Source organism: Larimichthys crocea, chromosome XV (assembly GCF_000972845.2).
Source record: "Larimichthys crocea isolate SSNF chromosome XV, L_crocea_2.0, whole genome shotgun sequence".
Classification (NCBI taxonomy): domain Eukaryota; kingdom Metazoa; phylum Chordata; class Actinopteri; family Sciaenidae; genus Larimichthys; species Larimichthys crocea.
Genome location: NC_040025.1, coordinates 13,415,595 through 13,443,191, shown reverse-complemented (window position 1 = coordinate 13,443,191; position 27,597 = coordinate 13,415,595). Strand labels below are relative to the sequence as shown.

At 43.8% G+C, this 27,597-nt stretch overlaps 1 protein-coding gene and 1 long non-coding RNA gene across 2 annotated transcripts; one reads left to right on the top strand and one right to left on the bottom strand.

The window, feature by feature from the left end:
* Nucleotides 1-467: 467 nt before the first annotated feature.
* LOC104934341 (cryptochrome-1) lies at nucleotides 468-27,597 on the bottom strand. The gene is made up of 15 exons (XM_019267066.2): nucleotides 27,408-27,597; nucleotides 22,921-23,084; nucleotides 13,167-13,275; nucleotides 12,919-13,061; nucleotides 12,168-12,352; nucleotides 10,349-10,437; nucleotides 10,087-10,227; nucleotides 9,681-9,992; nucleotides 7,978-8,129; nucleotides 3,906-4,108; nucleotides 3,692-3,805; nucleotides 3,446-3,592; nucleotides 3,145-3,225; nucleotides 2,916-3,037; nucleotides 468-722 (listed from the first exon to the last, which is right to left on the bottom strand). Exons 2-15 carry the CDS (start codon nucleotides 23,076-23,078, stop codon nucleotides 714-716), a joined length of 1,965 nt encoding a protein of 654 aa, XP_019122611.1. The 5' UTR covers nucleotides 23,079-23,084; nucleotides 27,408-27,597; the 3' UTR covers nucleotides 468-713.
* On the top strand, nucleotides 6,447-7,370 carry LOC113747707 (uncharacterized). Its single transcript, XR_003463823.1, has 2 exons — nucleotides 6,447-6,487; nucleotides 6,531-7,370. It is a non-coding gene; the product is annotated as an uncharacterized LOC113747707 (long non-coding RNA).

Sequence of the window (27,597 nt, the reverse complement as noted above, 5' to 3'; positions counted from 1 at the left end):
GTTAAAAATTTAATTTACAAACTTCATCTCAACAACAAAAGATACATAAACATAAAAATATCATATCATATCATATATATATATAGTTTTTCCAATGTAAAGATGATTACATATTCCTAGAGTGTGTGTATGAGGCGGTTTTCCTGGTTTACGGGATGCGACACATGAGGATTCACATACTACGAAGCTGTAGTACCAAAAGGTCTGTGTGTATTTTGCAACCGAAATATTCCGTTACTTAGATTTATAGCTGCTTCAGAGTTCATACAGTATGTACTGGCTGGTGGCAGCAGTTTTAAGACAATAATGTAGTTTTTTAATTTTTCATTCATTTTGTACAAATAATCTGTCGAGCTGTAAGTTTGAGGGTTTTTTTCTTTGCACATTCCTCTGAGGTCCAGTCAACTACAATTAAAAAAAAAAAAAAAAAAAAAAACCCTTTTCAAAAACGGTCAGAGGCCAAAAAAAAAAAAAAAAAAGAAGCCCTTTCAGAAACTGTCGAGAGCCAAAAACCAAAATAAAAATCACATTTTCACCTTCATGTTTACACCCCCGGGGGGAGTTTCTGACTGTGAAGACAGTTTTTACATGCACTGTGTTTGAAGAGGTCACGTCCGGAGCGCCGTGAGTTTTTCGAAGGACAGGCGGCGACATTGGGAATTCCTCGCTCTCGCTCTCTCGATGGTGACTGACGTGGATTCAGATGGTCCGCTCTAGGTGGTCTGCAGGGAAGATGAGAAGTGGTTTACACAGAGAAAAACTTTGCACATTTCTGATTGTGATCAGATTTTTGGTTGCTATGGAGCTCAAAGTGATACAAGAGAAACATTCAGACCGACTGTGACTTCTCTTTTCCCACACTCTGTTTTGCATAGCTACCGTGCTGAATTCAAATTGTATTTTTTTATTGTGAGCATGGCAACTTCACGACAGGCTGACATTTACATGGATGACTGTGTGCTGCCTATGGACTGTGTGATGATGAAAAATATTTACTTAGCAGTGGGAGTAGAGAGACATTACACATTATAGCACCTCTCGGTTTATTTGCTTTGTCACGGGTAGCATGAAGAGTTAACAATAAACGTGTGTCATCATATGAACCTTCACTTCGTTGATTACATTTATAATTCATTATGAAGAGTGACGAGCAAATACGCCGGTGGCATCAAAAGACACACAGGAAAGGTCATGGGTAGACATTATCATGTCGTGATGCGGCAGGGTACGCCACTGTCTAATTCACCTGTGACAGCGCTGTGGAAAAAAAAGCTTGTTTGGCACATTCCTGCCATCACAGACGCGTTACTATGGTGCTTTGGCCATGCACTGTGTATAAGTGTTTATTAAAATCCTCTATAGAGGCTGTAATTAATTCTATATCACAATATTAATAAATCTATGACGACAAAGCTGATTTTTTAACTAAAAATAAGATCGCTGGAATGCAATTTAAAATAAGTTTTGTATTTCCTGTGATACTGCAACGCGGCACCGGTTTATGGAGGTCGTGTAGGTCGACTGATCAGGGTGGCAGTAGCTCAGTCTGTAGGGACTTGGCATGGAAACCGAAGGTTGCTGGTTCAACTCCAGCATGGAGCAATGTACTGAGGGTGGACCGGTAACTGGAGAGGTGCCCTTTAGCCTGTAATAGGGTGCTGCACCATCTGTGAGCCCTTTGTGTGTGTGGGGTTGTATTTCAGTTAAAATGCATGATCAAATAATCAATCAAGTATCTGTTCTATTCTTCTATATATGTAGCTTACATCCATTTCCAAGTTGTTGAGCCAGTTTAGGATTAAATAACAGCTGGCGATAAATTATTGAGAATCCTTTCTTTGGACTACCTTTGTCTGAACCAGTGACATTATATAAAGGACGGACAGAGCACGCGTGACGTTTTGGACGCACTGCTTCTTCTGCCTACTGGTCAAATATCTAAATATCGGCGCTGCAGAAACTGCACCCACCTGTCAATCAAAGCGTCCACGCTCTTAATCCTGCATAACTTTAAGCCTTAATATAATGTGAACAGGTGAGTTGTATATAAATTCACCCTCAGTACAGTTGTCATGAACGGGGAAATTTTCTGTTTTTTGTACCAGGCTGTAAACATGTTTATTTCTGCTGTCTAACATGGGGACTTATGGAGACTGACTCACTTCTGGAGCCAGCCTCAAGTGGACGTTAGAGGAACTGCAGTTCTTGGCACTTCCGCATTGACTTGGCGTCACAGCTGCAGGTTTTTACTGAGAGTATCAGCGATGCCAGTGTTATTATATCTGTCATTGTTCTTTGAAAGGCCTAAGGCAGACATGCCAACTGTGAAATGAGTTGTTCTGTCTGTGTCCTGTGCAGGTTTGTTTGGGTGGAGGGGGTTTGTGATGGTGTTGAATCGTAGTGACACATTTCTAGTTCACACCTGTTAATATATTGCAACACAACGATCTCCCTAATAAACGGTCACCCGAGTCTGTCTCCAAATATTTGATCTGTGAGTTTAGATTTTTTTAAGTTTACAAGCAAAAGAAAAGACGTCATTTGACAGAGACTAAACATTCCAGCGGATTTGATCTCAGTTTTTTCACGAGCAGACAAACAGATCTCGCTAACAAGCGTCACTGAAGCCGGCTGTATTCCATTCATCTTATCGTCAGTGCATCTTTGACTCAACCTGCAAATACGTCAAAGAACCAAATGTGGATTCATGCACCGCTGGAAATAGTTCCCTGTAAATACAATATGACATTTGATGAAAGCTACAGCAAGCAGCTGTTTAGAAGAGGAAATTAAGTCTTTTATTTTAATGACACTTCATATTTGTGAGGTGTTATTTAAGAGCAAACAGACTCTCACACACACACACACAGTCATAAACGTCGTGAACTTTAAAGACATCGGGGCAGTAGTCTGACCTCTGCACTCTGCCTCTGCATCTTGTGCACGGAGCAGGACGCCGGGTCTTTCTCCCCCGAGCCGTCACGTTCCGACTCGCGCTCCCTCTTTCCTGTGATGCCTCTGGTGTGCAGGAGGAGTCCTGAAGGAGAAAGGAGAAACGTCGTTATATCTACATGTGAGGTGTATGATGCTGCTCGGTGATGGAGCATTCATGCACACTGAGCCTCTGCTGCATCAGTTTCTCACCCGGGTGTTGAGGCACAGCAAACTCGTGGTAGAGCTGGCTGCTGGTGATGGTCTGGCTGGCGTCTGGCACTGAGTGGTATCCTGCAACAGACAGCATCACATACTCAATAAAACAATGGCACGAAAATACATAAAGGAGGAACACTGGACTCGCGGTCACATGTTTACCTGAAGACTTCCCCTGGTACATCCCCAAACTATGAGTCAGTGTGATGTTCCTCCTGGTAGTAGAACTACTTCTTTTATTTATTGAATGTAAAATGCCAACAGGTGAAGAAGTCTGCGTCAGGGGACGACCTACCATGCTGCTGTTGTTGCTGTGGCAGCGGTTGCAGTCGTTGCTGTTGTCCAGCACTGCTTGGTCTCGTCTGTTCTTCGTTGTCAAAGTTGAGTAGGATGCTCCCGCTGCCGTTACCGGTCGCAACGGAGCTCCCCGACACTCCAGGCACTGAAACAGAGAAACACAGAAACAGATTTATCATTTCTGAAAACCAGAAGAACACGTGTGACACATCTGTACGTCTGCGTTATTTTAAAGATGACTCACAATGTGAGTTGTTGTTGTTGTTGTTGTTGGTCCCTGGCTGCTGCTCTCCGGGAGAGTAGGCCATCATTCCTCCGTTCCCGTTCCCGTTGGTGGACGGCACTGATGCCAGCAGGCCTGTAAACACACACACACACACACATTTGTTTTTAATTTTGTTTTTATTTATTTCAAACGGAGGAACCCGCCACTGAACCCTAATTTCACGACGTCTTACCCAGTCCTCGGTATCGGCTTAGCTGCTGGTAGATCTGCTTCATCCTCTCGATGTTGAGCCGGCTGGCCTCTGCGTGGTGCACCATGGGCCTCGGGTAATGCACGCCGATTATGCACTTGGCCGCAGCCTGCACGGACTCCGGGGCGTTCCACGGGTCGTAGATGTACTTAGCGGGGAAACCTCGGAGGATAGGTAAGTATCGTCTGGAAGCACAGGGAGACATTAGATTTGCCGGCTTGTGTCAACAGGACGTGGAAGGTTACAGAGTAAAACGAGGGGTGGGGGAGGAAGTTATATTACTTTTCAAAATATTAGAGTATTACTAGAAAAAAAACTAACAGCTGTGTATAGAAAAAATGTATAGTTTAATGCTAATCTCAAAAATAAAAGGTGCTTTCTTACTTTATGATTGAAAAGTTGCTTCATATGAGACATTTATTAATTTTACAGCCTCGGTATGTTCTGTGACTCATAACAGCATGCTGGTCTTCAGCACTTCATGCTTACAAGTATTATGGAAAAATAGGTGCTACAAAATAAAAGCTACAAACAACCACAACACTGCACAGTATGGCTACAGTACATGAGAGTATGAGTACAAAAGTCACTGTTGGACTTGTTGGAGACTCTTGCACTGAAGTGAGTTACCATCCCAGTGCGCAATCAGGACTAATAAAGTTCACAACGTGGTAGAAAAACGAGCGGCTGTGGTCCCGGAACAACATTTAAACTGTAAAGTTGGTGCGATAGCAGCCACACCGCAAAAAGACAAAAAAAAGTATGATCCCTCCAGGAGATGAAGCCACTGACTGCAACAAGATAGAGAAGTCAACATCTCACAGTACCGTTCCAACCTGCTGACGCTGGTCTTTCTGTTTGTTTCGGTTCTGTTGGGCTGTCGTGGATTTGCTCCGTGTGACAAAGAGAAGCCACCTACCTAGTGCACTTGGTCCGACCTTACCCAGTCCGAGGTGGGGAGACAGACGGGACAGAGGAGGGTGGGGGGGGAACTGTGGGAAGTGGCACAGTGCAGCGCTGAGAGGCAGAGAGAGGGCGGGGGGGTGATGGTGGTGGTGGTGGTTGGCGGTTGGTGGTGGTGGGGGTGGAGTTGGGGCAGAGGGCGGGGCAGGCTGCGGCGGTGGAGGTGGTGGTGTGGCCTTGGTGGACACACACACACACACACACACACAGAACACGACAGACGGCGCTCCGGTCGCTACGGAGACCGCCTCCCCGTCACTAGGGAGAGAGATCACTTGCCGATTGGGTTGATGGATGCTAGGAGACGTCTACTGTAACACGCGGTTAGAAAGCAGAGTGTATTGACCCCCACCCAACCCCAACCCCAACCCTCCCTCCCTTTCCACCCCCGCCCACCCCTCCACCCAACCCTGACCGGAGCGGGTGTATAGTGGAAAAGTTCTGCCATCGAGAGATCTGCTTCTTTTTCTGACACGCCACTGGAAAAAATATTTTAAATCTGCTAAAAACAAACAAACAAAAAAAAAAAACACATCTCCACGTCTGAATATTTACTGGTGTTAATCTTTAACGTCGACATCCTCGTGTCCTCAGCCTGTCTGAATCTAAACATCTGCTTTAAATGAGACTAAAAGTTCAGAGTCGATAACAGAAGTCTTCCATTATACCTCACAGCTCCAGGCCTCCACCCTCCCCCCAAACCTCCCCACCCCATGATCAGACAATGGTGGACTGAGAAAAGAGCTCATGCCTGCTCCCCCTGTCCCTCAGACTGTGGTGGTTGTCTTTTAAGTGGTCTGACTGACTGTCCCCCCTCCCACAACCACAGCGCCACACTCTGGGCTGGCCCACTAGGGGGCCCCCTCATTTCACCAAAAGGGACTGCAACCCTTTTGCCAGGAAGATCCGCGACTTGCCGGTAACAAGCGGAGCCCGCGGAGGTCAGCGGGTGGTGGTGGTGGTGGTGGAGTGTGTCTGTCAGTCATAAAGTGACACTGTGAAGTGATGCATTCAGGTACCACAAACTATAATCATCTTTAATTTTTGAGCTTTCCAGCGTGCAGGACTGTGACGTCTACAACAAACCTCAGAGACTGAAACTATTGAGACAACTTTAAAGTGAATTCATGCTCACGAGTTATCTGTTTAAAAAACAACTTTTTATCATTATTTTATCAGAATTAACTCAATCAGCAACAAACAACAACATGAACAGAATTCTTTAATTAAGAATTTAATGTTAAAGAACTAAAAAAACAACTTAATAATAATACTACTTTATACTTTCAAGTATATACTAATGCAATCAATGCAATTAATTTGCACAACTCTTAAATTGCACTGTTCTTGTGGCATTTGTTTATCTTTTTACCTTTTATAGACTTTTTGCTTTCTGTCACTTATATTCTAACTTCATTTAGAAATTGTTTAAATCAAGTTTTGGTTGCTTTACTTTGCGTCATTGTTCTGTGTCACTGTTTGTCTATTTATTGTTTGTTGTGCAAGTTGCATTGTCACTGCAAATCAAATTTCCCCTGGAGGGACAATAAAGCTCTGAACTGAACTGAACTGAACTGAAAATAATACTTTAACTAAAGCGGGTTAAAAATATTTGGTTAAATACTTTAGTAAGTGAACTGTGAGGTTAAAAATATTTGGTTAAATACTTTAGTAAGTGAACTGTGACATCATGTGCATAAAAGGGGAAGTGACGGTGCCTGATTATGAAGCAACAAGTGAAATCCGGTTTGGATGCCACAGCGTCATGTTCATATCTCATGTGTGTGTTCACTGTACCAGCCGCTGCTCCAGCTCCACCTGATCCGACAAGGCTGCATTCACCTAAGCAGAGCACCACTGAACATTTCACAAAGGGTCGGACGAGGGGCTTTGCCCAGCGCCTTGGACAATGGACCGGCTCGCGTGGCACGGCACAGGTAACGAGTACCGGTGCCAACCGTGCAATCACAGCGACGGCAGAGCTACAGCTGGTCCAACGCCTCTCCTCGCTACCCTCTGGGGAATGCTTCATAGTCCCCTGCCTAACGAATGCGAGCGAGGCGTCTGCATTCCCCTACCAAGCGGTCAGAATCCCTTTTGACGAAATGAGACGCCACCGAGTCACAAACCCGCCCAGAGGGTGCTGCTGGGGCGCGAGCAAAAGTCCCGTCCCTCAGGTTTGCATAGGTAGGTGAGAAACAAACAAAGCGACCACGTGAGAACGTGGGGCGTGAGAACGGCCAATCATCTTAAAAGCAATCAGCTACAATCTACGAAGAGGAGAGGGATCGCTGAACTTTTCCCCCAATCCCCCAACAACAGATGAGCCAAAGACACAAAAACACAGAGCCACAACCAGAGAGAGAGAAGAAGTCATCTAAAAAAAATCATCTGGAGGCAACAGTTATAAATATATACCAACTAAAGATACGCACGTGTACGCAATCACCAAAGGGACATTCACAAACAATTAAAAAAAAAAAAGTGGACAAATCATTACAAAAGACATCATGCCTGATTCCAAAAACTAAAGTGCTGAAGTCTTAACAGAAAAGAAAATGGACCGACGGGCAAATAAAAAAAAATGTAAATAAAAATATAAAAAGAGGAGAGGAAGGGAAGGATGTTGCTCTTTTATTCACTTACCCAGAGATCTGGATGGGGTACCCCCTCTATCCCTCCATCTCTCTCTGCTTTTGTCTGGTAAATTGAAGCTGTGATGGTGTGTGAGCAGAGTGTGTGTGTGTGTGTGTGTGTGTGTGTGTGTGTGTGTGTATATTTCTAGTCATTAAAACAGCTGATTAAACTCTAAAAACTTGAGTGTGTTACCAAGAAGATGAGGGACAAAAACTCCTTACTCGAGCCCTCAAACCTGCCCAGAATGAATCATCTCCTGTTACATATATTATCTTCTGAACATGCATTCATATGAGTGTGCATAGATGTGTCTGGATGTCTAGATGTGTTTCCTCTCTCAGTGTGTCCCTGTAATGCTGTGTGGTCCAGAGAGACAGAGGGAGGAAGGGTGCCATCCAGGTTGTGGGGGGTCAGCAGGTTGGCACCAAGGGGCGATGCCAGGAAAGGTACCCACCTTATGAAGTCCCCGTTGGGGTCGGTGCGCCGGCCGAAGCCCACGGGGCAGTAGCAGTGGAAAAACTGCTGGAAAAATGAACTGCATGACAGCCACATCCAGCTGCCTGCGTTCACGCTCCAGTCTGCATCTAGAAGCAACTCCTCAAAGACCTGCGAACACAGAACCAGGCGGCACGTTATCCAGATGTTTGTCGTGAACTTGATGCAGAGCTCTTCTAATGTAACACAAACTCTGATGGACGAACTGGCGGGCTGCTCGTGTTTGTCAGGGTTTTTCCTGGGGGAGTTTTTCCTGATCTGGTCGAGTGCCAGAGTCAAGAAGGAACCAGTCGGCTCGTATTATCGGCAGATTCTGGCATATTGGAGACAGGTTGGTACATGTTATCTGATATAAAAAAAAATATGCTTGTGGTAATATTTTGGTGTCACTGTAGAGTTTGTTACAGAATATGAGACTACCTTAGTGTCTTTGCAGAGCCACACTGGTGGAAAATCCACATAGAAAAGGTTTCATTTAATATTACAGCTCAAAATGTGGATGCTGTTTCAGTAATCTGAGGAAATCAGTCTTGCAGTTCGAGCATCGTATGGGCTCTTAAAAAAACACTACCTGATAGTAAACTAGTAAAACAAGTCTTAATATAAATCAATAGGAACTTAAGAAATCAGGAAAGCACTCCTAATAAGTTTAATTTAGCTCAGTTTAATCAAATCAGATTTTATTTGTACAGCCCAAAGTCACAAAGTCCATTTTCCTCTGAGGCTTTACAATCTGTACAGGGAGTGACACCCTCTGTCCTTAGACCCTCGGTTCCAGTGAGGAAAAACTTGCCCAAAAAAACCTTTAACAGGGAAAAAAGGTGGAAGAAACCTCAGGAAGAGCCACAGAGGAGGGATCCCTCTCCCAGGACGGACAGACGTGCAATAGATGTCACGTGTACAGAACAAATTAACACAAACATATTGTCAGAACACAGAGTCCCCCGGCAGTCTAATCCTACAGCAGCATAACTAAGGGATGACCTAAGCGAGCCCTAACTATAAGCTCTATCAAAAAGGAAAGTCTTAAGTCTATTTTTAAAGGTGTTCGTCTGCCTCCTGAACCCAGAAAGGTAGTTTGTTCCACAGAAGAGGAGCCTGATAGCTGAAAGCTCTGGCTCCCAATCTACTTTTGGAAACTATAGGAACCACAAGGAACCACAAGGAACCACAAGGAACCCAGCGTCCTGAGAGCGCAGTGTTCTAGAGGGGTAATAAGGTATTATGAGCTCTTTTAGATACGATGGTGCCTGACCATGAAGAGCTTTGTAAGTAAGGAGAAGAATTTTAAATTCTATTCTAGATTTAACAGGTAGCCAATGCAAGGAAGAGATGTGATCTCTGATCTTGGTTCCTGTCAGAACACGTGCAGCAGCATTCTGAATTAACTGCAAAGTCCTCAGAGACTTATTGGAGCAGCCTGATAACAAAGAGTTACATCAGTCCAGCCTGCATCCTGCATCCGCTTGCAACACGATGCATCTGAGGCGATCCAGCTGGATGATCATCTGCTGATTCTGAGACAGATTTGACACAGTGTGACCGTGTAATCCACGTCACTTCACTCAAAACACTCTAATCTCTAAATCTAATCTTCAAATGTCAACTTTTAGTCATCAAACCTCATCCCTCCTCTCCTCCACCCTGCCCCTGCACCCTCACCTTCATCCCTTCCTCCCAGCTGATCCACAGGTCCCCCCTGGTGAGGAAGCAGGCCACCGCGTGCCTGGCCAGGTGATGGATCCAGCCCTCCTGCCTCAGCTGAGTCATGATGGCGTCTATCCAGGGGAAACCTGTCTTCGCTTCGGCCCACTTGGCGAGCGCTTCAGGATTTTTGTCCCAGGGGATGCGGACGCAGATGGGGTTCCCCTCCATCTTGTCGAAGCGCGGGTTGTTGGTCGCCGCGGTGTAGAAGAACTCCCGCCACAGTAACTGGCCGTACAGAGAGAGCGGAGGGGAGCTGTTCTTTTTCACCTGGATGGAAATGAACGCAGCGAGACAGCGGGTTAGAAATGCATGAAACAGTCTGAATCAAAGTGAGCTCAGCTGGAGGAAGCTGTGACCCGACCTTTCGGTAGAGGTCCGTGAGCTTGAAGTAGAAAAGGCGGCAGGAGAGGCAGCCGAAGCGCAGGTACGGGCTGAGGCCTGTCGGGCTGGCCAGCAGCGAGTTGGCGTTCATCCTGGGACGTTCGAAATTAGCCACCCAGGCCTGGAAAAAAAAAAAGAGACACGGTGAATTTAAATCATCAAACTTCACTGGAGGGTCTAAAATGTTCCATGCTGTGATGTTTCGTGTCTCCTGGTGTTGCAACAGGAGGCGCAGCACTAACTTTTCTCTCCAGATGGCGCTCTATCCTCGTCAGAGCCTCGGTCTCTCCTCCGGGCCACACGGCTGAAGGCAGGCCCTCGATGTCGAAGCCTGGAAAACATTAGATCACCTCTGCGGTTTAGGAACAGCGCCGTGCCGGTGCGTCGGATGAACTAACATCTCCGTATGTCGCTCAGTTATGTCATGCTTGTTAAATTAAAAATCTTATACAACACACAAAGTCTCATCCAGGCGATCAGCATGCGCTCCAACCTGCTGCTAATTTCCACAAAGCCTGCCAGACACGTCTTAACTGCCTCGGCGGTTTCACCCGGAGCGTCGGCTGGTTTCTAAATTTAGATTACGAGTACGCTGAGCTTGAGCAGAGAGATCTGCGATCTTCCCACACACTGTCAACTTGCAATCCGTCGTTTTTTGAACTAAGTGACGTGCACGGTCACTTTATTACATCATCAATTGACGCTAATCCCCTCTGTACTATAAATCCAGGAGTCTTTAGATGAAAATGCTGATTAGTTTGAATCATTTTTATCCTTCATAGTTTGTCACTTTCAGCGTTTGTGTGCATGTGTCTGCTGTTTGACAATAGTTTGAAAAGAGAGCGCTGCACTAAAGTGTGCTGTACTAAAACCCATTAAGCTGTCACTTTGTAGGTCAGGATGAGTTCATGCATGAATACTTTTGTGGGTCGAGCGGTGCTTGTCGAAGGATTTCTGAAGTCAGGTTGGTGCCCGTCTTAAAAAAAAATAATAAATCATGACTCACCATGATTACACCTCCGTTTTTCTCTTACTCATTCGGGGCGACGCAACATTTTAGTTTCATTTCGTCAGCGAAAAAACAAAACACACATTTTGTCATCGCTGCCTGAGACCTATTTTTAGCTCATGCTCACCCTCTTCCAGATAAAATGGTACGCGGCCTTTGAGTGAGTTTTATTTTAGGAATGTTTACAAATGTCCGAAGTTTTGGATCCGACTGTTTCCAGCTGTCAAAGGTTTTCCAGGTGAAAACAGGGAACAAAACGAATTTGTACGTCAGATTTTAAATGTACAAATCCACTTTAGCGAACGTTCCTAACTGCACCCGATTTACATAATTACATATTAACCGGACAAGCTTTCTTCCTTGGCTCTTAGCGGGTGACCCAAATAGTTCTTGGCGGACCCGGTGCAGGTGCGAGCAGCAGATGGCTGCAGCGCCGTGAGGCTGTGAATGGAAAGTGGCCTTCTGTGAATGGAAACCAAGACGCCTTGATTGACTGAGTGTAAGAGGGTTAACGTGTTACCTGCTTAATTTAAATCGCAGCTTGTGTGGAATCAACCAGACATCTGCACCGACGTTTTTTCAGACAGTTAACGCTGGAAATATGAAACTGTTGCACAGGTGCAGGCGGCGGATGCTACAGAGCAGCGTGCAGTGCAGCTGTGTGAGTGTGAATGAACATTTTGTGAATGGAAACCGGAACATCTGGACAGAACGAAGGCGAACGTGCCACCTGATTAATCCAAAGATGAAGGTTTAGACGAGACGTAGCTTTAAATAGAGAAACTGGAATGACTCTTTAAACGAGGTTAACGAGCGTCCAGATTAATCGTAGAAGGGATTTCCATTAAGGCGCATTAATTCTAGACTTTCGTAGAAGGGATTTCCATTAAGGCGCATTAATTCTAGACTTTTTAGACAAAACAACATTTGAAAATGAAGCATTTTAGAAGTTTCGTTCACCATATTAGCCTGAGTATGAGGTGATACTGAAACATCCTGCTGCCTACACACACCTAAAACCTCATTGTTAACGTGTGCGCTCGGTTTCTTACCCAGCTCCTCCAGCGACGGCACCCCGTACTTGTCTCCGTGGTCATCGGAGATGGGAGTCACGCAGCGACCCATCAGGGAGTCTGACAGCGTCTCCACGGGCATCTCGGGAGGATCCAGTCGACTGATCAGGGTCTGGAAACGCTTGTAGGTGAGAGGAGGCTGCCCGCCATTCAGCTCTATGATCCTGGACAGAGGGAGCAGAGACGGAGACCGCTCAGATTTAAATCTAAACTTAAATTTACTACAACAATCCAGCAGCTCTTTGTTCTGAGACATAAAATGATCTATCTGTAGTAATCTGAGCCGGTCATTGCCAAAAACAAGCACTGGATGTGTAAAGGTGACACACTGTAGCCTCATTTTGTCTGCCGGGTTGCAGAACACTGGACCGTTTTTAAAACCTATTGTTCCTTTGATGCAAAATCACGGGGAAACAGTGGTTCAAAAATACCCTCGGTAAAGAGTTACAAAAGAAAAGCATGTTTACGTTTGAAGGTTCTAAGATTTGCCATCCATCAGTGTAAGACAGGTGTCGATGGATGATTTTGTGTTCCTGTCTTTCTCTGCATGGACTCAAGATGGCGCTGCTGACTGCTGCAGGACTCCTGTCAGGCAGAGAGTCTGACATCCACTCATACCTAGAGCTGGATAACGTGCTCTGAGATGCCAGGCTGATGTAGAATTTAACTGGATTCAAACAAAGAGTTTTAAAGGGTTTGTATGTCTGTGTGTGTTTTTGATTTTCCTCACTTGTCCAGGTCGTAGAGGGTGTGTGACGTCTTGACGATGACCTCCACCCCTGCCTCCATGGCCAGCTTCTTGATGGCAGCGTCTCTCTCCTTCCCGAAAGGCTCTGAATCGTACTCAAAGGTCAGCCGAGAGATCTTCCATTCCTGAGCCAGACAGAGAGAGAGTTTGCCCATCAGATCCCGACGGCTTCATGATGCGTCTTTCTTCAAATTAAATCATTAGAGCCGTTGCAGTCTGTCGACACTGACCTTAAAAAGCCGTGGGAACACGTTGGCTGGTTGGCCCCTGATGACAAAAAGGCGAGAGTTGAGTTTCCGAAGGTTGGCGTCCAGATCCTCCAGACACTGGAGGAGAAACCTGAAGAGGAAAGACAAAGAGGAGGCAGGAACGGCGTTAATTCTCGCAGACTCGGTCTTTAAATTAAAACCAGAGTCCAGGATGTAGAGAAGAGAGAGAAGAAGATCTCCCTCTGCTCACTCCTGACAAATGTGCCACTATGATGCATGAAGCTGGTTTGCAGGTCAGATCTTGTAACACGTCAGTTGTTTGCAGGTCTTAAGAAAACCAAGACACTAAATCTCAGTTTTCTCGTACATACTCGAGGACAATATCATGCATCATTAACGTCCAACAGTTCATTACGAACATTTCACCCGTTTTTATTGTCAAATGATTTTTAGCTCGTTGTCTCGTCTTCCACAAAGTTCACCAACAGTGGAAACACAAAGAAAGAAGTAAGAGGGCAACAAATTCATGACTGACTGATCTGAAGTAAACACTGAGTGTTGCTTTCTCCTGGGCGAAGACTTCGTCCACAGTCTGAGTAGAAACTTCACCCATGACGAGAATGACATATCTGCTGATCTCCATAAACACGTATCTGCATATGAAAGCAATAAAAAGCTAAATTGTCATCAAATGAGTTCCATCTCTGCATTTCTAATAGTTCCAATGGTCTGACCTCCATCCAAAGCGCTCAGACATAATGGACTCCGAGCACAAGCGGAAGCTGAATCTTTGTTCCTGGCCTACAGATTCCTCATTCACATGCAGATATCAGCTTATAGAGGTCAAGCACAGCATGCATTAGCATTTCCATGGAGGAGGATGGCGTTTCAAACGGATCTCTCCAAACTAGAAAAGGTTGAGAGGTTTTGGCGTTTGAAGGATTGCATGGAGGTCGTCTGTGACGCCGGTCATCCAGTTTTTAAAATAGTTACTCACAGATGAGCATTTATTTATTTGATGGCCTCGAGAAACTGATTCAGCTTCAGATCGCCTCCGTCTCGTCATTCCAGGAAATAAATGATCATTAAAACAAAAACTGAACTGGCGACCTCCACCTCTCACCCAATGGCAGTCAGCTGATGAGAGTAAGTGGCATGGATGGATGAATTAAACTTTGGGCTCGTTCTTGCCTCCTCGTTCTGGTCGTCATGTCTTCATTAAATGTGACTGAAGCCTATTTCAACTATTAGGCAGTTATGAACCCTGAAATAATAAATAATAATTCAGCTCACACTGTTAAAACTGTCATTACATGACAGGACTGAAGGTCTAAGTCTCAGTGAAGAGTCTTTCTAAAGGAGTAGGGCGAGTCATTCATCTGCAGATTCAACCTTCAAAAAGGACGTTGGAGTTCAGTCACAGTTGTTTCAGACTAACAAAAGCCTCAACAGAGATTGTTTTATGCATCTGATGCATCTTAGGAGTGTCTAAGGGATCGAACAACAATCCTGAACCCAAACCAGGTAAAACTAAGACAGACATCAACATTTTTCATGGTTTTCTGACATTTTATAGCCCAAAGATTTAATGGATAATGAAAATAATTCTTAGATGGAGCTCTATTTATCAGCCTCTGCTCCTAATAATAATAATAATAATAATAATAATAATAATAATAATAATAATAATAATAATAATAATAATAATAATATGCTCTATAATAAAGCATGTCTCGTTGTTAACAACTCTTCCATTGGAGGAAGGGTGGCGTCTTCTGATGGCCGCCTGCTTAATAGAACATTTCCCACCATCGCTGCCAATCTGTGTTTGAGAAGCAGGGTGTGTGTTCACCTCATCGCTGAGTGTGTGAAGAACAAGTGGCTCAAATTTTAGGTTTGAAGTGTCGCACTTAGTTAATTAATCACAGCACAGTGGATCTGTCACCATGGCGACCACTGATGCAAACCCAGTGAAATCATGTTTCCGTTTTTTTTATCGTTGATCCAGCCACGAGTGGAACGAGAGATAAAGTGTAATCCCCCTCCAGGGAAAAACTGGAGCACGGTACGAAGCAGCAACACGTGTCCGACATGCAGCAGGCCCGAGACCGCGAGGGCGTCTCAGCTTATTCCACTTCCTGTTTCAGGAGTTTCAACATAAAACAGTTATTAGAAAGCACATCACACCTGTTTTAGCCTCTCTGCACAATCTTTCTGTCTCGATTAGAACTGATTTTACTAGATTTTAAATCACTAGTTGACAAATTTCTGCATGGTTTAGCAGCTTAATCTCTCAGTTTGCAGGCAGCCTCGTGGGTTAAGCATTAAACAAACATTATAAAACTCCACTCAGAGTTATATTTCACAAAGTCAACAGATTTCTGTGCCGTAGTGCTTCACAGAGACAGACTGTTGAGACAGTGGCCCCTTGTTTTGGCCTGGTACCAGCCATCACCTCATTAGCAGGTCAAAATATTGAGCCATCACCAGTCTAGACTTGTGTTGTGTCTGACGGGCAGCGCTGATCATCATCAGCAGAATCTGGCGGGATCGCAGACAAAGCGGAACAAGTCAGCCGGCCGAGCCAAAGCAGACAGACGATGTTCTGCCGAGTTCTGTTCCCTCCCGTCTGACCCCGTTAGGCGGATCGTTAAACCAGAGGAGGGCTCGCTGACAGACAAAGCTCCGTTTGCTCCCAATCCCCGCACAGACGGGCGGCGCCGGGCTGCAAGGTCGAACACACTTGAGGCACACGTGCCTGTTCATGCTTAAAGTAGACGGAGTTCAGAGCAGACCGTCTGGGCTGGTCTTTCTCTAAACCAGCTCAGACTGAAGCTGGAGCTTTGACTTAAACAAGCCTGTGAGACACTTCAAGGTATTTTTGGCTCATGTCAACAAATGAGCTCATCTTCTGAACCATCAGAAGATCTGAGGCTCCGTGAGTGAAATACTTTTGCTTCAGCTCATACCTGAGGTGAGCCGCAGGCATGAGTAACAGCGAGATCGGATCACACACAAAAGGTTTTGTGGTTATGCCAGACAAACTCAACACGTGAAGCAACACAGAAGACACGGGAACATCCGTCAGCTGCTTCCTTTAAATTTAATATTCACACTTATAATCTTTATGAACAGACTTATCGAAGTAACCAGGACCTGAGGACTAGGACTGCAACCAACGATCAACATCGCTTCATCTGGTGATCATTTCCTTCATTACTGTTGCTATGACGCTGCCTGGTTACAGCCGGTTCCAGTAGCTCTGAACATTTTTCAGGTTTTTTGTGGAAACATGTTTACTCTGAACTGTGGAGATTCATTTTTTGCCTTTCTGCTGTATGGATGTCTCCATCATTTAAAAAAAGCCCTCTTGTTTACACTCGAGGACAGTTGTTTAAAAGTCGACGACCAATCGAATAATCGGTGCAGCGGGTTTTACATTTGTTCCGTCCTCTGGTTTAAAACCTTTCCTGCACAGCCAGGAGCACGTTTCTGTTTTTTCTGTTATTATCAGCAGCAGCATTTTTATTATTCATATTTTCTTCCCAGAAGTCAAAATCAGCTTTAAAAAATTATCTCGTACGGCGGCATTTAGCTCAGTCGGTAGAGCAGCTGCCCCGTGTATGAAGGCTCAGTCCTCGCCGCGGCGGCCCAGGGTTCGAATCCGACCTGCGGCTCTTTCCCACAGGTCATTCCCCATCTCTCTCTCTCTCTCCACATTCCCATCACTCTTCAAGCTGTCTCTGTTAAATAAAGCTCAAAAAGGCCAAAAGAAAATCTCAAATATGTGTGTAAACTCTTCTGGCTTTTAAACATAACAGAAAAGTCGGTGACATCGCGGTTCTGAAGTCGTCATGCGTCACCATGGAGACTGTTGTATTTATGCACAAAGGGAAAACAATGAACGCATCGTTCTTTCTTTAATAACATAATAAGAACTTGGTCAAGGTGAGGCGACGTGCTGTCAGCTGCAGCCTGACATGACGCGGATAAGCGTGCACGCACACGTGCACTCACCCAAACGTCTGCGTGTGCACACGCGTGAGCATCAGTGTGTGCGTCCATGTTTCTGTGAAGCTCGCTCTGTTCATCTGTGTGTTGCTGCGTTAGCCACTTCCTCTTCGTGTTCCTGTCTGCCTCTATTCGTGTGTGTGTGTGTGTGTGTGTGTGTGTGTGTGTGTGTCTGTGTCTGTGTCTGTGTGTGTATGTTGGCTTCCTGCCTAGTCATACATCAATCCTTATATAAGTGCTCTGGCCTACATCTGCATGCACACACACACACACACACACATACATACACACACACACACACAGAGGACTGTGTTACAGCACAATTGCTAAGCCTAGTAACCTCATTTCTGGCCTTGTACAAACACACACACACACACAACACACACAACACACACAACACACACACAACACACACAACACACACACACAACACACACACAACACACACACAACACACACACACACACACACACACACACACACACACACACTCACACAATATCTGTCACTCATCAGGAGTAGAGAAGAACTGAACTGTTGAGGCACACACACACACACACACAGAGGACTGTGTTACAGCACAATTGCTAAGCCTAGTAACCTCATTTCTGGCCTTGTACAAACACACACACACACACACACACACTCAAAACACACAAAGTAAGCAAGACACACTCACACAATATCTGTCACTCATCAGGAGTAGAGAAGAACTGTGTGTGTGTGTGTGTGTGTGTGTGTGTGTGTGTGTCAAAGCTCTCAAGTCAAATTAGGTGTGACAGTTTTTATCTTTTTTTTTTCATCACAAGCAAAAATAAATAACCTACCTGGCAACTATCTCGAATAAGTCCACGTCATTGGTGGGTGTTAATTTATTTTATTCCAGCGCAGACGTGAGACATTTAAAAACTTCAGCCTTGGCAGAGAGACAGATCTGACGGCAGAGTTTGTAACCTTCAGCGGCTGAATGACGTGATGACGCCCGTGACCTCACTTGTTGCGTATTATGGCTGATAATTCATGACGACGTGTTTTAAGTGACATTTTTTAAACGATGTTTTATCTCTTCCCCTCCAGGGTCTTCCGGTCTTCTTCCGTTTGGTAGCAGGCCACATGAGGCAAACCTTCCCACAAGTAGGTCACGATCACGTAAGTTTCATGCCGTGGCACACTAACCTACATCTGCAGCACAAAACAGTCTCACATTTTCTCCCCCTGGACTGAAAAACAATTGATTAACCTCCCTTTTATTGGTTTTCTGTTCCCAAACTTAATCTTGTTACCTAGCACGCCGTTGTTATATAGCACCATGGCTCATGTTTGCTCACTGCGCCATTGAAACGCACATTTAAGTTGATTTTTCCGAACTGATAACGTCAATGTTTGCAGTCCTGTGGGACCCTCAGACTATATCCAGAGGTGTTAAATGAACTTTGATCAGCAAAGGACTGACAGCACGAGCTGAAGCTACAGAACAAACTTTCTCCAACGCAACAACATCAACAAGTAGACAGAGACGCTCCGTCTGTTTCTAGAAAGCCTGAAAAGTTTGAAGGTATCGATAAGCTGAAGAACAAACCCAAATTAAAGTTGGCTCCATGAACCAACATCACAAAGAAACCAAAACTAGACCCAGACTGCAGAGCCAAACGTCATGTTGGACTCTGCTACTGTTAGCTCGTGTTGCACGCTGATGACACCGTGGTGTATCTAGAGAACAAACGTTTTCGTGGAAGACGCATCCCAGATTCATTCCAAAGAAATGAGTCCACTGTTGTTAAGAACCCGAGAGAAACCGAGACAGTCGTGAAAGGACTGAAAAGCAACAAGGACGACACCAGTCATGTAAGGTTAGACTTGTTTTTCAGTCATGAAAGCAGAACCTACACTTTAAAAAGCTCTTTCAGAATATTGTTTTACAACACGGCCTTTTAATTATCTCGGCCTCGAACAGGAGAGGCTTGAAAACACTGAGGAAATAGGTCAGGGCTGTGTGGCGCTGATGAAGGAGCAAAGAAGCACTTCAAACACGACTCGCTGCTTCTGCGTTATTGAACAAAGATAAACTGTGTGCAACTGCCATTAAAGTCAAGATGAACGCATGAAGGGATGAAAACCTGATTCGTATTTTAACTAACACCTGACAATGATAACGTAATGTAAAAAGTCGAGAGGTGAAAACTGAAGATGAACATTTGATCAGAAGTTTTCTATGTTAATCAAAAAGCTTCAGCCTTAATGTTTGACAACAGTTTTTATTCTGATTTTTTTATTGAAGTTGATATATTTATTGTCACATTTTACTCTAATAATATTATTATATTATTTATACTGGAAAGTTGTTTCACTTGAGTCCAACTGTAGTTTGTGTTTAGTTGGTATTTCATCATATCATCATTTTAATGACCAAAAATCTGTTTTAATATCACTATAACTCGTCAAAAAGGCTGTTCACACACGTTATAATCAGTGTATAGAGAGTGATGGCAACGAGTTTGAAAGACTTCCCAGTCATGGATGGTCCATGGATGGTCCAGATTTTGGACACTAGGGAGTACAAATGTGGGTGTCTCACCACTTAAAAACTACAAAACAAAAATACACCTTCTGTGGTCCTAAAGGATTCAGAACGATAGAAATAACAGCTGAGGATATGAACTATTGCAACTGTGGAATCAATATTGTAATACATTTTAAATATGCATCATAAATATTATAGTTTTTACGTTTGTCCTGAAGGATTTAGGAGGAAGAGTAAAGAATAAAGACTGTTAACGAACTTCTTTGTGACGATAAAAGTTGGCAGAACATCATATTTACGTACTGTAGACTGACGCCACTCACTGTTAGTTTCCCCATTCATAAGACGGGTCAGCCCCTGGAACATTTTAATCCAGGCACAACAGACCTACGAGACATTTTAAGTCCCAGTTTGAGGTAAAAATAACAGTTGTAATTGGATGACAGTCTGCCGTACACAGAGCTGCAGGTGTCAGGGCAGCTGGACAGGTTTTAGTGTCGCTGCCCGAGCATGTGACGGCTATTAGTGCTGCAGACATCTGTTTGGTCCAGCTCACCTGCTTAACTCTGAGCGTCTATATTTGGGACAGGTCAAATTACTTTGCAGAATCTTTAAAATGTGTGTTTATGTCGGAAACCAGCGACCTCGATTCTGTTTTGCTTCATCTTAATTGAACCCTGATGCACAGTCTTGTGACCCGTTCTGCAGATTTTCGGCTTCTGCCTTGAATCCGACAACAGTGCATTTGTTGCACGTCACCGCCTCAGTCCAGGTAAGTGGGACACGTTCTGCAATTTCCTGCCCATTTCCACTGACAAAGATGGGACTACTTTTCTTCTGAGCTGAGACAGACTCAGAGCGTCACCGACATTAACGACACCAACGACAAAAGCTGTTTGGAGAGCTGTGGTGCTCGAGGTTAAAAAACGATGAATGGGGGAAAATTAGAAATTTAAACCAACTTAAGTATTTTTATTACTGTTACTACCAAATACTTCGATGTAGACAAACATCTTTTCTGTTGCATGGTTACACATGGTTGCACACAAGTGTCAGTTATCTAGAATTAATTAAACGCGAGTACCAAGGCCACAAATCACCATGAGAACACGAGGATGGATACACAAGACGTTGCTGTGGTGACATGTTAAGATGAGTGATTGAAAGCACAAACGGACAATAAGAGGTGGCAGTAGCTCAGTCCGGAGCCGGAGGGTGGCCGGTTCAAGTCCCCCCCCCAAAGCATGACTTCATGTAGGACTTTGTATGGACATCGAAACAGAACTAAACTAGAGCTGCAACGAGTACTCGAGCAATTTGAGTACAAAAAAATCCTTGAATCTTTTTTTTTGCCTCGAGTATTTGATTAATTATTGATTTCATTTAAGTAGTCATATCATATGCGTGTTCTACACGGACTGTAAACAGTGACGCTCGCGACTCAGGGTCAAAAAGTTGGTACTATGAAAGAGAGCGAAGAGACAAAACATGTCCAAAGTTTCAGATTAATCGCTGAAATATTCGATAACATATGTTTTAAAAAAGGTAAGTGTATGGAATGAACAAAGTGACAAAGTTTCTGAATCTGCGTCTCGCTGATGTCAGGCTAACACCTTCATGAAGTATTAATGAAGCATGTAAACACAGAGACAACCTGACAAAAACAAATTAGTGCATTTGCTTCAGTGGTGACCTACAGTATGAATGATGTTTTGGAAGGCATCATGTGATGGACACCACCATCGCCGATTAGTTTACATCTTTACCAACCGTCCAGTTTTAGTTCACAGACCAGCTGGAGATCACCAGGTCACTGACTCCAAGATTGACTATTCCTGTGTGGAGGCTACAAATAGCAAAAAAAAAGGGGCCAGTGAGTGAATACTGAACGTGGGAGTGACATCGACTGTCCTCCCCTGCAGAGCAGATATGACGCTTTACAAACAGACTTAGAAATGCTCACGTGAACTCACACATATTCCTGCTTTATGACACACACACACACACACACACACACACACTCTCTCTAATAACCTACTTCTCAGACTCCCCCTAGAGTTTGCCACGCTCCATCCACAGAGGCCTGCTACCTTCCCACTGACCTCTATAACAGGGATTAATGTATGTGAGCGGACACTGAAACAACATGCCGCTGTGGCTGTGAAAGCAGCTGAGCTGCATCCAGGTCAAAGATGTAAATCTTTATTTACACCACCTCTTCAATCCACCTAAATGAAGAAGGCTTCTTTAAAGAAATCTTCTTTTGTGTATTAAAAGCACGACAAACGACCAAAAAACACAAGAGTTCATTCTTGATTTCGTCTCCAGATTCTCAGCAGGTAAATCATCTCTCCCTCCGTCAAGCTCAGCATTTAAAATCGAGAAGCCTCTCGTCCAAAAGCAGAGAAATGCTGACATCATGCTGTGTGTCGGAGCACTGCAGCGCTCATTATGTGAGTCACAGCTTCCAGCAGCTCTCCTGCCGTCATCGTACAAAAGGAATAAAACGTACAATTCACATCTATGACTCTGTCAGACACACAGACTGTGTTCAAAAGGAAAATATGTGGAGCTGCTAAGTGCTCGACCACCACCATCACCATCAGATAAAGAATAAAGCTGCAGGATAATTCATCTTCATGTAAAAATATTGATTATAGCTCCTTTAAAACTTTTTGACCAACATAAAAATTTGATGTGTTGCTACTTTTTTATCATAAAACTTGAATTAATTGATGAATTACTACAAGTATCGATGGTCCTCAATTACAGGTCTGATCTGGACATGGGTTGCAAATGTTTTATTGTAATTTCACAAAATATATTCTAAATATTTTTTTTAAAATAACAACAGTAGAGTTCAATATTGTAGAATATTTTTCTGATATAGATTTATGGTAAATTTAGGCAAGATTACAGGTTAAAATATTTAATTTGATGTTTAACTCAAGTAAAACCGGTAACATATTTTATATTATTTTTAAAGCAAGCACTTCCCAATCTTTTAGGCTGCTGGCCTAAAACAGAAGGATCTTTACTCATGAGCCATGATGAGTTTAACCAGAAACTTGTGCAGTACTCGACCATTTTACCTGACAAACGTCACGATAGGATCAGGTGATACGTCATAACTTGATCTGATTGGTTCTTTAAAGAGGAAAGTGGCTGCAGTCTAACAACTATTAACAAAAGCTCTGTAGAAATCTTGAAATGAACAAATAATAAAAATAAAAATCGTCTTACCGCCACCTGTTGACCCCGACGTTGGAGGAGCCTGCGAACCAAGGATCCAGGAAGTAAACACAGCGGACCGTGCCCGCCCCTTTGACCGCCTCCCGTAGCGCCGGGTTGTCATGGAGACGGAGGCCCTTCCGGAACCAGTGGATAGAATTTGGGGCCATTTTAATCTGAAAGTGACGAAGACGACGAAGAAGAGTCGGTGAGCTGGTCAGAGCAGAGACTGAATGGTAGCTTCTTTATCGAGCTGAATGAAAACGTCACGGACTGAACAGAACGTGTGTGTGTGTGTGTGTGTGTGTGTGTGTGTGTGTGTGTGTTTGTTTTATCACGGCGAGTACAAAAAAACTGAACGTCTCCCAACAGCAGAGATAACTGAGGCATTCCAACTCCTACTAGCTGCCAGGAGCGTGGAACAGGCCAAAAATAGAAGTGAGCAGGAGCACCATCACATCCAAAGAGTTCTGCTTCTGCTTTCTATCATCCGCTCAGACATTTTTAGGCATTTGGCAGCAAAGTACAAACAGTAAAATAAAACTTTGAGCCAGGCACAGACAGAAAAACGAGAAAACAAAGAGAACCTGAGATAAATATGAATACAAATGAGTTTTGTCAAAGGATGCTCGTTTAATCAGCTCTGTTAATCGAATAATTAGAGTAAACTCTTTGGTTTTTACATAAATATCTAAAAAGGGCTATAAATCCTCCATCACAGTAACGTTATAACACGATGGAGCACTTGAGTTAGTTAAGTCTCGTCTTCGGACATGAGGACCTCTGCGGTACCTCACGAGATCCAGAAGAATCCGGACCTGTTCTGCGCACACAGCAGAGACACTCCTGCAGTGGACAAGGTCGCCAAAAAAACGCAGCAGTGGACACATTTCCACCGTCACGCCGTGTACACCATCGTATCGCCCAACCCTGTGAACGATGACTATAGTAAGAAACCAGCATGCCGTACTGCTGAACTCTACAATTAATCAAACATGAGGATTTATTTCTGCTTGCGTCAGTTTTTTTAGAAATCACCTTTTGGCTTCGGAAAGTCAGACGTTTGCCACCTTGCACTTTGGGAATCAGCAATATTTTCTAACAGTCACAGACGAACTGAGAGGAGTGACGAGAACGAGAACGGCCCTCAGCACATGAAGACGGTAACGGCTCTGTGGTTGAACCACGTACAGCGATCTCGGATGAAGTCCAGTCTTTTATCACCTCCAGTCTCTGTCTCTGTGTCTTTCATCTGGCTGAAATCCATCAAATGATCAGAACAAAGAGCTTTTTAGATATTTTAAATTTTATTTGGAGCAAAAGCACGACAAAGCACACAGCAGGAGGACTGATGCATCTTTAGTGGCTGTAATTATGACGGATTTTCTTTAAAAAGTGTCATCAAAGTTAGTTTATGTCAGCCTGGATTACTGAGTTGATCGACTCATAGCATGAAGGAGGAAAACCTGGACCACAGTTAAGACCACAGGCATTAAAACATCAAGGTCTCAATGCTCCAGCAGCCAGAGTGACAGATGACACTCAGGGATTTACTCTGCAGCCTCACAGGTGTTAACATGTTAACAAAGCCTCGGTTATTTCTAAAGTCGTGCATCACGTTCATGAGCGTTCATTGTTGGGATGGCATGGTGTGAATCTCAGGAGCTGATGGAAGAACAGGACGTCCCCAACAGATGGACGGCCGCTGACTCATTTATATGGATAATCAGCCGGGTGGCTCACCGTCTTTTTGGCTCATCGGCAGGTTGATTTAACAAGATTTACCGCGACTCTAACGCTTCGGTCTGAATTTAACCGTGCTGGCCGGCGTGCCTCATTCAGACAGATGATGCTGAAAGAGCTTTAAGCGGACACTCCTTCCTCATTGGACAGAAGAAGAGCAGCTATTTCTCAGATCTGTTGTCAAAGTCTGACATCCATTCAGAAGTTTCTTCTGAAAAATGTCAAGTTGACATGCTCTGAATGGATCTGCCTTAAAAACAGCCAAGCTAAATTATAGTTTACTTTCTTCTTCAGCTCTATAAACGAGGAGTTTTCACACGTAAACATATTTCTATATAGTTATTTTTAACGCATGCCTTTGGTTGGATTCACCTCAAACACTGTGGAGCAGACGAAACGAGGCAGTTTCTTAGCGGTAGTTGTGAATTTAACCATTCAAGATTCGGTCTGTGTTAATGAAGACCACGACTGATCGAGCCACAGACAATCTGACCAACTGAAGATGAAGACATGGAGACGTCTGTACCATATTTGATCAAAACCACAATGATCAGAACTCATTAGAGCTGCAGTGATTAGTTCAGCTTCTCAAATGTGAAACCTTTCTGGTTTATTTCATTCTCTATGATAGTAAACTGAATTTATGATGAACAGATGAATCAAATACTAAAAACAACCTTTGTCTGCAGCCCTAGAACAGAGATAATATAACATTTCCTTTGTCTATCATCACTACACATATATTAGCTCGTGAAGTTACGATGTTTACATCCCAGAGAGACTCATCATCTCATCCTAGACCTCGATTTCCTGAAGCCTCTTTGGAAACTGAGGTTTTTAAATAAGATGATGATGAGACCGAGATCGAATAAGTTAATCAATCAAGTTAAATGATGAAGTTATTAACAGTTTCTAGAGAAAGCTCGAGTTGAACACTCTCTAAAATCACCCCCATGAGGACTTGGTTTGGTCCATCGTGGATGTTTGAGGCCTTGGAGTGACTTTAACCGGCTCTAATCTCATCGTCCCCCGTGAAGAAACTAATTACAAACTGCCAGGCTCATAAATTTACTAATTAGATGTGCACTGTCTGCCAATTTATTGTTAATTGATCAAATTCTTCACAGCCGTTAATTGACAGTAGCCTGTGCTCACTGTAAGACTGCCGGTGCTGTAGCACCTTAAGTCGCTCCTGATTGGACCAAACCACCAGCTACAAACACTCCATCCGTCTTACCCAGGAAAGTTCAGGCCATGCTGGGCACTATGAGGTGGATCACAGCACAAACATTGTAATTAAGCCAAGATAATAAGCTGATTTGGCTCCAGACGAACCCGACAAGCCTCGGCTTTGCAACCCCGGCGTGATCATTTGTCACGTCACGTCACATTCTCTGCCACATTGATGATTTTTACAGTGTGACATCGAGAAAATAAAAACGTGTGCTGTCAGTCAGTTTCCTCTGGCACATTTAGGAGACACCCGACAGCCGGTGATCATCTCTGTAGAGGAAGGAGCCTCCGTGACGTTCAAACGTTTGTCATCAGTGAGGAGAAAACCCAGGACGACCGAGGGCTGATCTGTAATTCATGTGGACCGAGCTGAACCAGGGAATTCTTTGAAATAAACTCATTCTGACAGACTTGCCTTTTTGTTTTCATCTATTCATCTTCTATGTTTATTGACTGTTCATTTATTTTATTATCTTTGAATCTGTCGACATGCAGTGTCACAGCTAATTACACTGTGTGGCCTTCTGCACTGTGAAGCACTTTGTACTGTAAAACTTTTAAAGGTGCTATATAAATAAAGTCTTATTATTATTATTATTATTATTATTATTATTATACACTACGACTATTATTACTCACAATTATGATATTATTTACTATTATTACACTACTACTACTACTACTATTATATTAGTATTATTATTATTATGATGATTATATTACTACTACTACTATATTACTACAATTATTATTTATATTACTATTATACTACTACTACTACTACACTACTAATTATTATATATTTATTATTTATTATTATTATTATTTATCATCATCATCATCTCATCATCAGCATCATCCATCATCATATCATTAATTACTACTACTATAATACCCTCTGCGCCAGAGGCCCTTTAAATGACTGAATGTGTTTGGACAGGACACCAGAAGAGTGTGTGAGAATACTTAAGTGTTGCATTGTACTTTTAATGGTGGAAAAAGTCAATTAAGAGTTAATTAAAATAATAATTGACATGTATAGCTGTCTTAAAATAAAAGTATGGAACATTTCAAAGGCTCGGAGTGTCCTTAAAGCATCCATGTGTGTCATATTTAAATGTTGCAGCAGACCTGACATGAGTACATTTGGTCTGTGGACAGAACATACAGTTCTGTTAGGCCAAGTGTCAAGTCACAGTGATGACTTCTGCAAATGGAAATTAGGTCACAGCGTCTATTCTGAATGAGAGGGGGAGCCTCCTCCACCGAATCATCATAATAATAATCATCATAATAATAAAGAAATAGATGAAATCACAGTGAGTGCTAAAGAGGAGCTCAGATTTAAGTCTTGGAGACAGTCTGCCTCCAGGTTCGGGTCTCTGGCACACAAACAAACATCTCTGAAGAGCAGAAACGGGGTCACCGGAGCAGAGCTTATGTAAGCGGCGGCGGTGGCGCTGTTTTATCCGAGTCCAGCCGCTTTTTGTGTCCAAACTCCCCGCAGAAACAGCGCGTCTTACCTCGTGCTGGCTCCCCGGAGGTGTCACTTATGTCAAGCCCAAAGAAAGACGCATTTCTTCCCGTCGTGCCGCTGTGCGCTGGTTGCAGATCGCCCCGGGTCCGTGCGTGCGCGCAGCCTGTGACTCCGTCTGTACCTGATCAGCTGCTGCTGCACTACTTTGTTTCATAAGAGTTGCACTCACTGCGCAT